General features: G+C 43.7%; 1 protein-coding gene across 1 annotated transcript; it reads left to right on the top strand.

The window, feature by feature from the left end:
• Positions 1-636: 636 nt before the first annotated feature.
• Positions 637-10824, top strand: TUG1 (taurine up-regulated 1; the record flags this gene model as incomplete). Its single annotated transcript, XM_062182769.1, has 2 exons — positions 637-3059; positions 4813-10824. A coding segment is annotated over one exon (471 nt), but the record flags the coding sequence as incomplete, so codon positions are not given.
• Positions 10825-12941: the final 2117 nt, after the last annotated feature.

The raw sequence follows: 12941 nt of genomic DNA, 5'->3' as shown, positions 1-12941 counted from the left end.
GGCTCAGTCCCAGCTTTCAGGGCGGTGGCGAGCGCACCACCCGAGCAGGCGTTGCCCGGAGCTCGCAGCAGCCTTTGTCCCTCCCCGCGGAATTGGAACCCGACAACCGCAGCGCGCTCTTGGAACCATGTGCTGCCGCCGCCGCCGCCGCTGTCGCTGTCGCCGCCGCCGCCGCCGCCGCCGCGCCGCGCAGGATGTGAGGATGACAGGACCCGGCGCCACGAAATCTGGCGTTCAGGGCCGCTCTGCTGCCTCCGCCACAGCCACCTCGGCCACCGCTTTGTCTCCACCAAGGCACACAGCCCCGGCCACCTCGCGCACTCCCCGACGCCCCAAACCCCCGAGGCCCCCGCGGTGCATCCCGCCAATCACAAAGCCGCAGCTCCTCCCGCCCCCGCCCCGCTGTCCCGCCTCCTGATTGGCGGGCAGCGTGTCCCCCACGTGACCGGATCTCGGCTGGCCGGTCCCGCCCCTGTCACGTGAAGGCGCGCTCCTCTCTTCCTGCTTTCCTGACCCTCTCCGCCATTTAAAGAAACAGTACCGGGGGCGGGCCGAGCGACGCAGCCGGGACGGTAGCTGCATCGCCGACCGGAGGAGCCATCTTGTCTCGTCGCCGGGGAGTCAGGCCCCTAACTCGAAGAAGCCCTGGCGCGCCCTCCCCCCCTCCCCGGTCTGGTAGGGCGAAGGAGCGGGCGCGCGGTCGATCGAGCGATCGGTTGGCGGCTCTTTCTCCTGCTCTGGCATCCAGCTCTTGGGGCGCAGGCCCGGCCGCCGCGGCGCGCGCCCGGTGGCCGTTGGCGGTCGCGCCGCGTCTTTCTTCTCGTACGCAGAACTCGCGCGGCGGCCTATGCGTTTGCGATTCGACGAGGAGTCGTCCGGGTGGTCGGCGGTGGCGGGCAGCTGCTCCGCCCCGCTCCCGGGGAGGCGGCGGCGGCGGCGGCGGCGGGATTTGGCGCGGCCGGGGAGGCAGGGGTGGCCGGGGCGGGCCTGGACGCCTGGCGCCACCCTTCGGGGCCTGCAAGGACCCAGCTTGGGGGGCAGGAGGGGGCCGGAGGATGGTTGGTGGTGGGCTTTCTACTCTGCCTTTTCCTCCTTATGCCGCCTTAGCGCGGGGCGAGAGCTCTGGCGGCAGCTCCGGGGTGGGGAGTCGGGCTCCGGAGTCGGAAGAGCTGGGTTTGTTTCCGGGCCTAGCGACCAGCTGGCCGAGTGACCTTAGGCTGGGCACTCTGTGATTTGCGCCTCAGTTTCCTCCTCTGCCCGTCGTGTGGGATTGAAAGGCGCTTTGTAAAAATGCAAAGCGTCGGTGTACGTAAAGAATGATCGTTGTGTGTAATGTGGGGTGGTGTTTTTTTTTTTTTTTTTTTTTTTTGAGTTGTAAGAAAACTTAGCAGCTGGCCCAATCCTTGGATGTTGAACTTGGGAACCTTGGATTGGAGCTAGAGATTCCCCAGACTCCCTGGAATTGTATGCAGAAATTTGTGGAGATGGGCAATTTTATTTTATTTTTTTAAGGGAATGATGATCCACCGCTAGCAAGTTTTCAAAGGGGGTTATGACCTAGAGGGCTGAAGAGCGACCACCACTCTTTGATGCCAACAGGGAGGAAACTGAGGCCTAGATGTCATTTGGGACCCTTCACAACCGATTTAAAGCCCCTGTTTGAGTCCCTGGGATATGTGAGCTGTTTCTATGCATAATGGATATTTGGGGGTGACAGTGCTCCCCTGCTTGGCTTCTGTTCTGAATCCTGTCCTTTCACCATGGGGTGCCTGGAGGGTAGCTGATGCCTATGGTACAATGGCACCCGACGTAAAGCAGCTACGGTTAGGAGTGGGTGCGTTCGCTAGTATCAAGAAGCCTATTTAATCTTGGGCCCAGCAATTCTTGGTGTTCTGCTGTTTATACTGGTGCCTGATTACCTTTCCGACTCCCTTCGTTGACCATTTTTCATGACTGTTTGCCATCCATTACCTGCTCCTATATTGTCTCCCTGGTCTGCGTGGTCGGTAGTGAACAGGCTTATTTTTAAACAGTGCTGCCGAGCCCAGCGAATAATGGTGCACGTGGGTCTTTTTGCAAGCGGGTTCCCTGGAACACACTGAACCAGGCATGGGAGTCCTGAAGATATTTGGGGGATTTTTCTTATTTAAAGTTAACCTCTGAGAAGTTTTGTTAGAACTCCTGCTGAACTTCAAAATCACTAGATTTGGAAGTGATTCAAAGTTTAACTTTTCCTTGGCCTGCCTTGTATTCTTATTGCTTGTGTGATAATAAGATGGCAAAAATGCCAAGTTTTGCTTTGTTAATTGTCAGCTGCTTTTTATCAAATTCCAGGCCATTATCCAGTAAACACTAAAAAAAAAAAAAAAAATGTTTGAACAGTTGCGTTTCAAACATTTTCACTTTGTGGAGTGGTGCTTACCAAGTGGTACAGCTCTTAAGCAAGTGAACACATTTCAGTGTATTTTGTCTGATTAGATATTAGCCAACTCTGCTGTTTTGTTCAGATGTCTGAAAAAAATATCAATTGACTGTTGCCTTTACCTAAAGGGCAGAGACAAAATTATGTCACTTCCAGAAAGATGACTGTTTCGGAGGAAAATGTGTTGGTCTTTTCGCTCTTTTGTAATTAAATCTGGACGTACCTCAGAAGAATCTTGGAAGTGTGGTGATAAGGTGCTTTCCTCAGGAGAAAAGAGGGGAAAAAGCAACTGGAACTCACAAGCTTGAAATTCTGTGACAGAACATGAAATGTCCAGGATTGGAATTCGGAAAGGTTTTTGCCTCAGTCTGAGCAGGTGTCGGTCCGTGTAGCCGCAGCCAAGGACTCCAGATTTGTCAAGAACTTGTCCTCAAATCCAGAAGAGCTTGTCGGGTAGTGACAGGAACTCTGGAGGTAGTTTTGTTTTGTTTTCCTTTTTGGACTGTTGACCTTGCTGTGAGAAAAGAGGCAACGACTGAGCAACACTGCCACCAGCGCTGTTACTGGGAATTAGAAGACCTGAGTTTCTGTCCAGACTCAGTGCAAACTGATGACACTCTATCCAAAGTGAATTACGGTACTTGCCATTTTCCAAGCTGCCTTAGTCACCATTTTTGTGCTTTTGTTCATACTGTCTTCTCCACCCTGGAAATGTTCTTCTCTGGCTCTTCACCTGTCGAAACTCTGCCATTTCCTCAGTCTCCACCCCAGATGCTCTTGTCTCCATGACTCTTGCCTTTAATCACAAAGTTGTCTTTCTGGTAACATGCAGTTATATAGCTTTTATTTATCTTTGCCTGCAGAATCTTATTTGCATGCATTTACTCTTCACAGATAGCAAACTCGTTGAAAGTAAGGGCTGTTATGTATATCTTTGTGCACACATACCACCACCTGCAGTGAGGCATTTATTTCAAAGGAATTGAGAGAGCAGAGTGTCTTAGAATCAGCACTCAGTGTTTCTTTACTTGCTGTGTAATAACTAAGATAGATGACTCTTCATTGAAAGAAAAGTCACTAGATGTGGACCATGTTTATTTCATGTTTTATTTTTCAATTATAAATATTAAGATCTAGGGAGCCCTTGGACATAAAGAAAAGCTGATATGTTGAACAGAGTATTACATACAGAAGTGCCTGAGGACCAAGGCCTTATTTCCTCCTATTCAAGATGGAATCTTGGTGCAAGTGTTTGCCGCAGCTGTTAGGAAGAGGCTTGGGGCACCCAAATCCCATATTAGAGTGTCTAGGTTCCAATCCTGGCTCCTTGTCCAATTCCAGCTTCTGCTAATACACACTCTAGGATACCTAGTTGGGTCCCTGCCACCCATGTGGAAGACCTGGATTGAGTTCCCAGCTCCTGAGCATATAATAGAAGATTGAACCAGCAGATGGGGAAGTTTTTGTGCTTACACTTTTCTATCTCCCTTTCTCTCAAATGATATTTTTCAGATGGTAGAGTTTTCAGAAAGTTAAGTGCAGCTTTTAAAAGCAGGTTATAGGCCAGCGCCGCGGCTCACTAGGCTAATCCTCCGCCTTGCGGCGCCGGCACACTGGGTTCTAGTCCCGGTCGGGGCACCGATCCTGTCCCGGTTGCCCCTCTTCCAGGCCAGCTCTCTGCTGTGGCCAGGGAGTGCAGTGGAGGATGGCCCAAGTGCTTGGGCCCTGCACCCCATGGAAGACCAGGATAAGCACCTAGCTCCTGCCATCGGAACAGCACGGTGCGGCGGCCATTGGAGGGTGAACCAACGGCAAAAAGGAAGACCTTTCTCTCTCTCTCTCTCTCACTGTCCACTCTGCCTGTCAAAAATTTAAAAAAAAAAAAAAAAAAGCAGGTTATAAACAATTTGAGAAAGGCATTGGAAAAGGACAACATCTCCTTTACTTTGTTGTCAATATGTAACCTTAAAAATCTCACTTTTTGTGCCACCTTTGAAACCACTTTTTCCTCTGCACCAACTAATGCCCACCCAGCAGCCTGAATATAATCGGATCACTCCCCTAAGTATGAGGTTTAGGGCAGTTCCTGTTTGCTGAGTCCTTGAGACGGTTTGTTCTCAGGAATCAGGAAACAATCTTTGCCACGGAACCCTTTCTGTTTTTATTATCACTGATTATTTATTAGGCTTTTGGGTGTTTGGGGGCAGGGGGGATGTCAGTCCCACTCAACCCCAATTACCATACGTCAGTTTCTAAGCCAGGGTTGTTGGGAAATAATACCTGTCAAGCCACTAAGGTGCTAACAATAGACTCACCTCAGAGTGACAGAGTCTTGGGTTTGTAATTACACACATTTGTTATCTTACCTATTTTGTCCCTGCCCCTTCTAGTCCTGTGCCTCCTGATTGCTGAGTGTTCACGTGGACCTTCTGATCACCTTCCTCGTGCTGTTCCATCGGCCTACAGATCTGGTACCTGGTTTCTTGCCCATAGTGATTTCTACCACCTTACTACTGATGAAGACACCATTCCAGTGGACCACTGTGATCCAGGAGGCGTGCAGCCATCGTGATGTGGCCTTTACCTCCACTCCTGTCCTGTTCTACCCAGATTCAGCACAGTCTTTTATAGTCAAGAGTCAGAGTCCTCAAGCCAAATAGCTGAAGCTATTTCATCACAACAAGGGCCCAGTTTGTTCCATGAGTATGCATTTCATTTCTTCAGTGAACGCCTTCAGAGACACATAAGTTTGGATCAGGGGATTTTTTTTTAGTTGTCAACACTATCTGAAGAAAGGCAAAATCTCTTTGAGAATGGCATTGGACCACATACCACAATCTCAAATGAGTGAAGTTCATGAACCGTCTGGGATCCCCATCAAAGTCACTGGACCCTGTTCTTTTTCTACTTCAACTCTGTTGTAGCCTACTGAATAAGAAGGCAGATATTCTGACTCATTGGGATCAAAACAGAGGCACAGTGAACTCCTCATAGCATCTTCTTTGGGATTACTCAGGAACCAGAACTTTTCACACAAATATAAGAAATTCTACCAAGGAATCCCTTTACCAAACAGCATCTCACAAGGCTCCAATCAGATTCCAGAAAAGGCCTCTTGATACATCAAGGTCGAACATATATGGTAATCCCCTCTGTTTTTGTATAGCACTTTACAGTTTTAAAAGCACTTTTACATATACTTATCTCACTTATCAAAATGATACAATAAATTATAATCCCTTTTTTAAATGAGGGAATAGAAATGTAAAGGTTAAGCAGTTACCCAAGGTGGCACAGCTATAAAGTAGTAGAGGCCAGGCCTTCTGACTCCTAGTCCAGTATTCTCCATGGAATTAACTTAGCCTCACCTTACCTACAGTGTTAAAATGGTTGGAGGTTAAGATCACCAAAAGAGTTTCTAACTTCCTTTTCCAGTACCTTTAATCAGACAAAATTTTATAAGTGTAATCATGATAGCTGCTTCTAGACCAGAATCTCATTCAACTTGCCTGAGATTTAGAAGTGACCTCTCGGTAGTAGATTGTTCAGTCAAGAAGGCACATACTCATCTGATAACAAGGATACATACATGACATGAAACACAAAGCTACTTTTAGATCTATTGCCTGTTTTCATGGTCTTTCCAAGGATGGCCTAATCAGTTGGGGATCCCTATTCATATTATATATGTGTATGGAGTTTTTTGTTGTTTGATTTTTTTATTTTTTAAAGAGTCAGTATTCCAATCACCATGAACCTATCTGTGGTCCTATATCCCCAAACTAGTATTTACACAAAAATGAGCCATCTTTTTTTCTTTTTCTTTTTTTAGAGCAGTGGTGTGTGTGTGTGTGTGCGCGTGCGTGCGCGCAAGTTTTGTATATATCATATAGAGAGCTTTCTGTTGTCTGTTGTCCAATAAGGTGGTAAAATACTGTAAAATATGTCCCTTTTCCCAGTCAACAACGTAGTAAAGTGAATCAAATATCTCAAAATTTACAGCAAAGAGTCCCATTTTGCTATTTAACCCAGTAAGTCATAAGTTTAATCATGCACAGAATAGTGGTTTTTTAGCATTCCTTTTAACAGAATGGAAAAACTGCTTTAAAGCAGTGTAGCCAGTGTGATTATCAGCAGATTGCCCTGGAGATTCTGTAATATACAGAGTATCATTGAACATAAACACACACACCCACTTTATCATGCTTGAATTGGTGTGTTCTGAGAGCCCTACATCTTGACTATTACCTTATTTGCTGTGAGGAGAACCTTTAGAACATTTCTGGGGCTGCCTAGGAGGGAAATGGGGCAAAGTTAACCTGCCCCAAAACTGAGCAAATTCCATGATATTTAACAGTATATTTCTCTGCCCTTAGATTTGTGCCATAAAGTGTGTTCATGAGGGGTGGATAAGGAGATTGAGAAAGGGAAGGGAGAAGCTAGAGAAAAGGATAAGAATGCAGTACTAGAATTGAGTTGTGGCCCACTGAGGTCTTATCATTGCTTGAAGAGAAGTCATCCAGCCATGGACTTCTTGAAGTAGTGTTTGCAAAGAAATGGATTGATTTTGTAACTTAAAAAAGTGCTGTAACAAAATAAAACCAATAGCCTTGTTTTCTGATAGTCATTTAAAAGCCAACTTCAAGCAATTAGAATTTATAGCAGACTTAAGCTTTGATTCCATCAACATGTAATGTGGCCCACATCAGGGAAAGAATGACTAGGAAGACTCCTTGGCTTACCACAGGCTTTGCTCACACAGTTTCTGGTTTCTGTGACCTATTTTTTGTATTTCAGCATTTTGTGAACAACTTATTCTTAGATCATTGGTTTTCCAAAGGCTTTGTAGCCATGAAGCCCTTTGAATGAAAAGTGTGCAGAAGCCCAGAGTAAAAGTGAAGCTGTTCTGGGTGAAGCAGTGAAGCAGGAATGGGGGCCTGAAACCTGCCAAAAGCATCTTTACCATCATGGTGACACCCAAGGGGACTTCCTTGCAACATCTAGTACTCTTCAGAACACAGTTTGAAAACCACTGCCCTAGATAACTTGTTGACCTGAAAGACATTGTGATGTTTTCTGTACCTCTACTCAACTTCTTGTCCACTTGATGCTGGACTTTCTTAGGGATACTTACTGTGTGCAATCTTGGAAAAACTGCAAGAAGATGGGCATGTCTTTGCCCCTCCCCCAACCCAGAAGTCAAATGACCTACAAGTGGTGTGAAGTCAACCTAGATTTAACAGCCCAGATGGATTTCCAGTGATTCCTGGAATTGGATATAGCCAGATAGTGTTTTGTGTGTTCCTTACACTGAAAAACTCATCTTAATGAACTTTACTCACAGACACCAGATGTTCTAGTGGTACTTGCAGTACATGATTGAAGTCTTGATCCTCCAGGAAACCGGCATTGAATCTGATGCCTCGTCAAGGCCATCTTAAACCAGTTTATACATTTGACCTCTCGTCGTCAGCCATAGTGCTCTACTTCATGTGCAAGGGAGAACCATGACCGATGAAAACAGAATTGCAATATTAGCAACATTTCCTAAAGGGACGTCGTACATCATTTTACCAGTCTACAAATTGCTATGATTCAACCAGTGGCAGTTACACTGCTACTTATTTTTTATTCCGTTTAACTGCTGTTTCCAAGATAAATGAGCTAATTACCTTTAAAAAACAAAAGCCAAAAACAATTCCTCCATCACTGGTGTATCTGCATATTCTACAAAATTGTGACTACTTGTAACTGCTGGTCCTCAAGAGACAATCTTTGAATATCCCTTCTTGTATGTGTGATTTAAAATGTACATTTGGACTTCCAGGATGAATCTTAATGTCTGGTAACATCAACTATACATGGGTAGGAATCAGTGGAGGAAGGCCCTTTGACCAAGCCATGATACTTAATTGCTGGTCGTTTCTAAATAGTTTATTGTCCACCTTTTTGCTGGAAACATAGACTGACTTGAAAAAAATCTACAAAGACTCAGCTAAGGATTTTATCAGCAGACACATCCTTGTGGATGTCTTAATGGAATCCCATCTGTCTCAGTATTGTCATTTTATGCTGATTCAGAGTGACTGCATTCCTTGCCATGGAATACTCAGGCATTAAGTCAGCTTATCTGTTTCTGCAGGAAGGATTCAATTCATGAACTCCCAGACCAAATCATGTTGAACAAAGACTGATCTGTGTCATGAGAAAAATTACATTCCTTTACTAAGTCAACCTAAGGGCCAGCTATCCTCAGCTACTATATTGAATGCACTGGTTAAATGTTGGGAATGGTTTCTTTATATCCTTTCTCCTAATCCTCTAGACTAATTGTTGATTATGTGACTCCATGAATCATCAAGCAAGGCCTAGGTCTGGTTGCTGTAGACTGCTCAACCTCAACAAATGAAAATAAAATTTGGATGACTAGCCTGCTTGTATATACAACTCTTATTTGTAAAGAAGTTCTCTATAGACTCAATTTTCTACTACCTTCAGATTATCAGCTGTTTTTCTTCTCTGCTTATTCCTGTACTTTACAAAAAAAGTGATCTTGATCTCTACCAGTCATTCCCTCTAATCCTGTCATATTCAGTCAGAATCAGAATTTAAGATAGGGATGATCATCTGCTCAAGGGTCTAATGTACTAATGTATACTGTGCATAAGAATTGGTGATTGGAAAAGCAGAATACCTAAAACTTAAACCAGTGGAGTTTGCCTAGTATCCCCATGCCTCAGAGATCAGCTAACCTTTTAATAGCACCATTCAACCAATCTGAGGCCTTGATTTGCTTGTAATATTCTCAGAGATGGGCTTACTTACAGAAAATGAAGACTTGATTACCAAAGAAAGTAGGGCCAACTTTGACAGATCTGGCTCTGCCAACCCTATTGCTCCCAGATGTAGCATAGATTACTAAACAGAACCTCAAGTCTGGATTGGAAATACAGCCTTCTCCTAAGCTGAAAGCTCCTGGGCAGATGAGCAGGAAAATTAAAGCTGCTGTACCTGACTGGCCCGTTAAGATCAGAAAAATGTATCCAGAGTAAGCCCTATGAATTAACCCTGGAGTGCTCGGGGTAAAGACTGATTTACAGAGCTTCATTATTTGCCTGTTCTTCCAGATAGTCTCCTGGCTGTTGGTATGGCTGGCCCTACTGAAGTTAAACTGCTTGTCTATTTACCCGACTCAGCTCTTACCTGCCATTTTTGACATGTTGCTGCCATCAGACTGACATTGAGAAGACAACAGCCTGTTTCAGCCTATCGTGTGCCCAGTTCCACCAAGAATTTTTGAGTACAAACAACCCACTCTTCACCCCACGAAGACATAATGTTCACAACAGGAAAGACCATGTTATACATTCCTTGACTTTTTTTTTTTAAGTGCAAAGTAAACCTCTATACCTGTGTGTGTTTGATTGCTTTCAGCACTTGGACCCTCTTACACCAGATCAAAACCAGTGTCCGTGTCTCTGCTGCAGTGGCACAGAGATGAGTCTGAATCACCAGTCCTTTTAGAGCTGCAAGTTTGACTTGGCAAAAGACTTAAAGGAGCACAAGAAAAGTTTTTCCAGTATATCGTTGACTCAGATAACCTCCCAGAACTGTTTGCCAGTTGGAGGTTAGTTGCCCTTATCAGCAAGACAGTTGGGTTCTCAGACTCACGAACAGTTTGCTTGTGTTGGAACTCAGTGCATCTACAGTATGTTACTGAAGATGATTCTTCCCTTCAGATGGACTACAGGCATCCTGAAGAGGGACACATTTGTCCTTCATGGGTTTGGATTTTTTTTTTTTTTTTTTCAGAATTTTATTACAAAGGAAGAAACAGTTCCAGTGTTAACCATTCACCTCCATGAGCAGATTTTAAACGTTTTCAGTACCTGGTCTTATCCTGGACATCAAGTTGTTTTTAACTGCCCAGCATCCATTCCATCCTACTATAACAACTCCTTGGTGTTTCTTGGAACCACCTCTTCAATTTGCATCCATGTGGTTTAGACAGTCTGACCCAGTCTTGAGCTTTATAGGTGGATGTCTGATTAAATCATCAAAGTTCATCTCCTTGACCATAGTCATTGGTTGAGGAATGTTCATGTGACTCAAGTTGGTCCAGTGATACTCAACTCTGGGAATTTTATTGAATTGTGGAGAAGGAGAAACTCTCCATTGAGGTGCTTTAGTTTGGGAGGATGAAAAACAAATTGAACAGGGCTTACCATGTTGAATGAGCCAGTCAGAGAATGAAACCAGTGCAGAGGAAGCAGAGCCAGAAGTTGGAGAGACTTGAGTCCTGATGACAACGTTAGTGCCCCCTGGATCCAACCGTGCCTGAAGCTAGTATATCCCCTGGACTTTCCAGTTATGTGAACCAATAAATATCCTTTTTTGCTTAAGTTATTTTGAGTTTCTGTTCATTTCAAATTGAGTCCTGGCTAATTTGGTATCCACTCAACATTGAAACTTGATAGATCCAAGTATTTATTAAACTATCAGCCATAGTGACAACGGAATATTGTCCAAACAAAAATGAAACAGGAACTGAGAATAGTTACTACAGAAACATTTAAAAATTACATATTAAAAAATAATAAAACCTAAATGTCCATCAGTGAAGGTTTGGTTAAGTAAAAATGGTTCAGCCTTGTAAGAAGATCTACTTATCTGTTCAAATGAAGGAAGTACATTTATTGTGTACAGTCAAGGAAAAATGGCCATGATATGTTAAATGAAACAAGGTACTGATAGGAAAGTGTATAGGTGAACTCATTTAAATGTGCTCATGTTTATAAAGGCATCAAAAATCTAATGACTTTGGAACAGTGTAGATTACATGAGGCTTTCAACATTTCTGTATTTGAATATTTTACACTCCCAACATTATTTTTAAAATAAAGAATTTTTTCAATTTAGTGCTTAATGTTTGACCTTGGCAAACTTTGAGCCTGTATTGTACCTTTATATCAAAGAATAAGTAAATACCTTTGTCATCCAGTACTCAATCTGACATTGCTAGACCTTTTTGAAAACTAGAGCTTAGTGGTTGTCCTTAACTTTGTTTAATAGTATCTCTTTCAAATGTCTGAGTGAATATGGGCTGCTGCTCTGTGACTTGAGGAAGGAAGGGAGGAATGGCGGTTTATAGCAGCAGTACAATAATGACAGAGGGCCCTCCCCCCCCCCCAATCATTTCATGTACCTATTAAAGGCAAAATTGGAGAAGCAGGTAGCTGAAAGGCAGTAGGGTTATTTGAAGTTGGTAAAGAAGGCCAAGACCATTGAGTTGGGGTAGTTGCTTGGATTGCATTGAATAATTTAATGTTAAAAAGCTCACACCTAGAAACTTACCTGTTGATACAGAATAAAATCCAGGGACTTTATGAATTCAGGGTGAAGGAATCCCTTTGACCTTGAATCAAAAGTAGTATTTGGAAATAGATTTCCCAAATTGCAATTACAATTTTAGTTGGAATCAGTATTATGAAGGTCTCTGTGAAAGTATTAACCAGGAAAACCAAACTGACTTAATAAGTGTTGATATCTGGCAGGATTCTGAAGATTTGAAGAATACCAACCCCACAAAGGTTTGGGTCACCCCATTGTCAAAAATTGATGATTGAAGGGGGAAAAAATGGAGACTATGAGGAGGAAGAGAAATACAGCTGTAATCTTGTAACATGTTGCAAAAAAAAAAAAAAAAACTATAGCATTTTTCTCATTTCTCCTAGCTTGCTTTAATTTTATTTCCCATCTCTTTCCTCCAATCACATTACTCTACTTTTTCCACAACCCTGACTGAAGTTTGAGCATGATCAGTTAATCCAACCAGATTTCCCATCCATTGGAGTTGAGCCATTCGATGGCCATGTCTTCACTAACAAATTTGGTTATGTTGGTGATGACTGAAATACACCAGTAAATCCATAGGTTCAGGTTATTCTGATAGGGTTAAGAAATAGAAGATAATGAGCATCAACCGAGAAATCTTAGACTTGACACTGGATGTAATTAGCTATCATTAGCTATTGTATTATATATGTATTAGCTATTGTTTTAGGTTACCTCCCACTGGTAAGGAGATGTATCTGTTTTCTACAGTATGTTGAGTGGAGGCATTATAAGAAGTTGTTCATGTTGGACAATGCACATCTGCATAGTGCACATTGGCCTAGCTGGTGTCTTCCCCCCTCCCCATCCACTTCTCTGAGAATAACACCTCACCTTTTCTTTGGCATGCTATCCTTCCTCGACGGCATGTAATCCCAGCAGACAGTACTCCCATAATATTGTATATTAGTGGCATATGTGAGGCTCTGAACTGCCCACATTTCCTAGTTTTCTTGAACTTTAAGCTTTTCTAATTTTTGCCAACTGCCTCATCTCCTTCAAATTAAAGTAGCTGAGGGTCCAGTGTTGTGGTGTAGCTGGTGAAGCTGCCACCGGCAATGGCAACATCCCATATGGGTGTTGGATCGAGTCCTGGCTGCTCTGCTTCCAGTCCAGCTCCCCGATA

Source organism: Lepus europaeus, chromosome 23, assembly GCF_033115175.1.
Source record: "Lepus europaeus isolate LE1 chromosome 23, mLepTim1.pri, whole genome shotgun sequence".
Lineage (NCBI taxonomy): Eukaryota > Metazoa > Chordata > Mammalia > Lagomorpha > Leporidae > Lepus > Lepus europaeus.
This window is presented reverse-complemented; position numbering and strand designations above follow the sequence as displayed.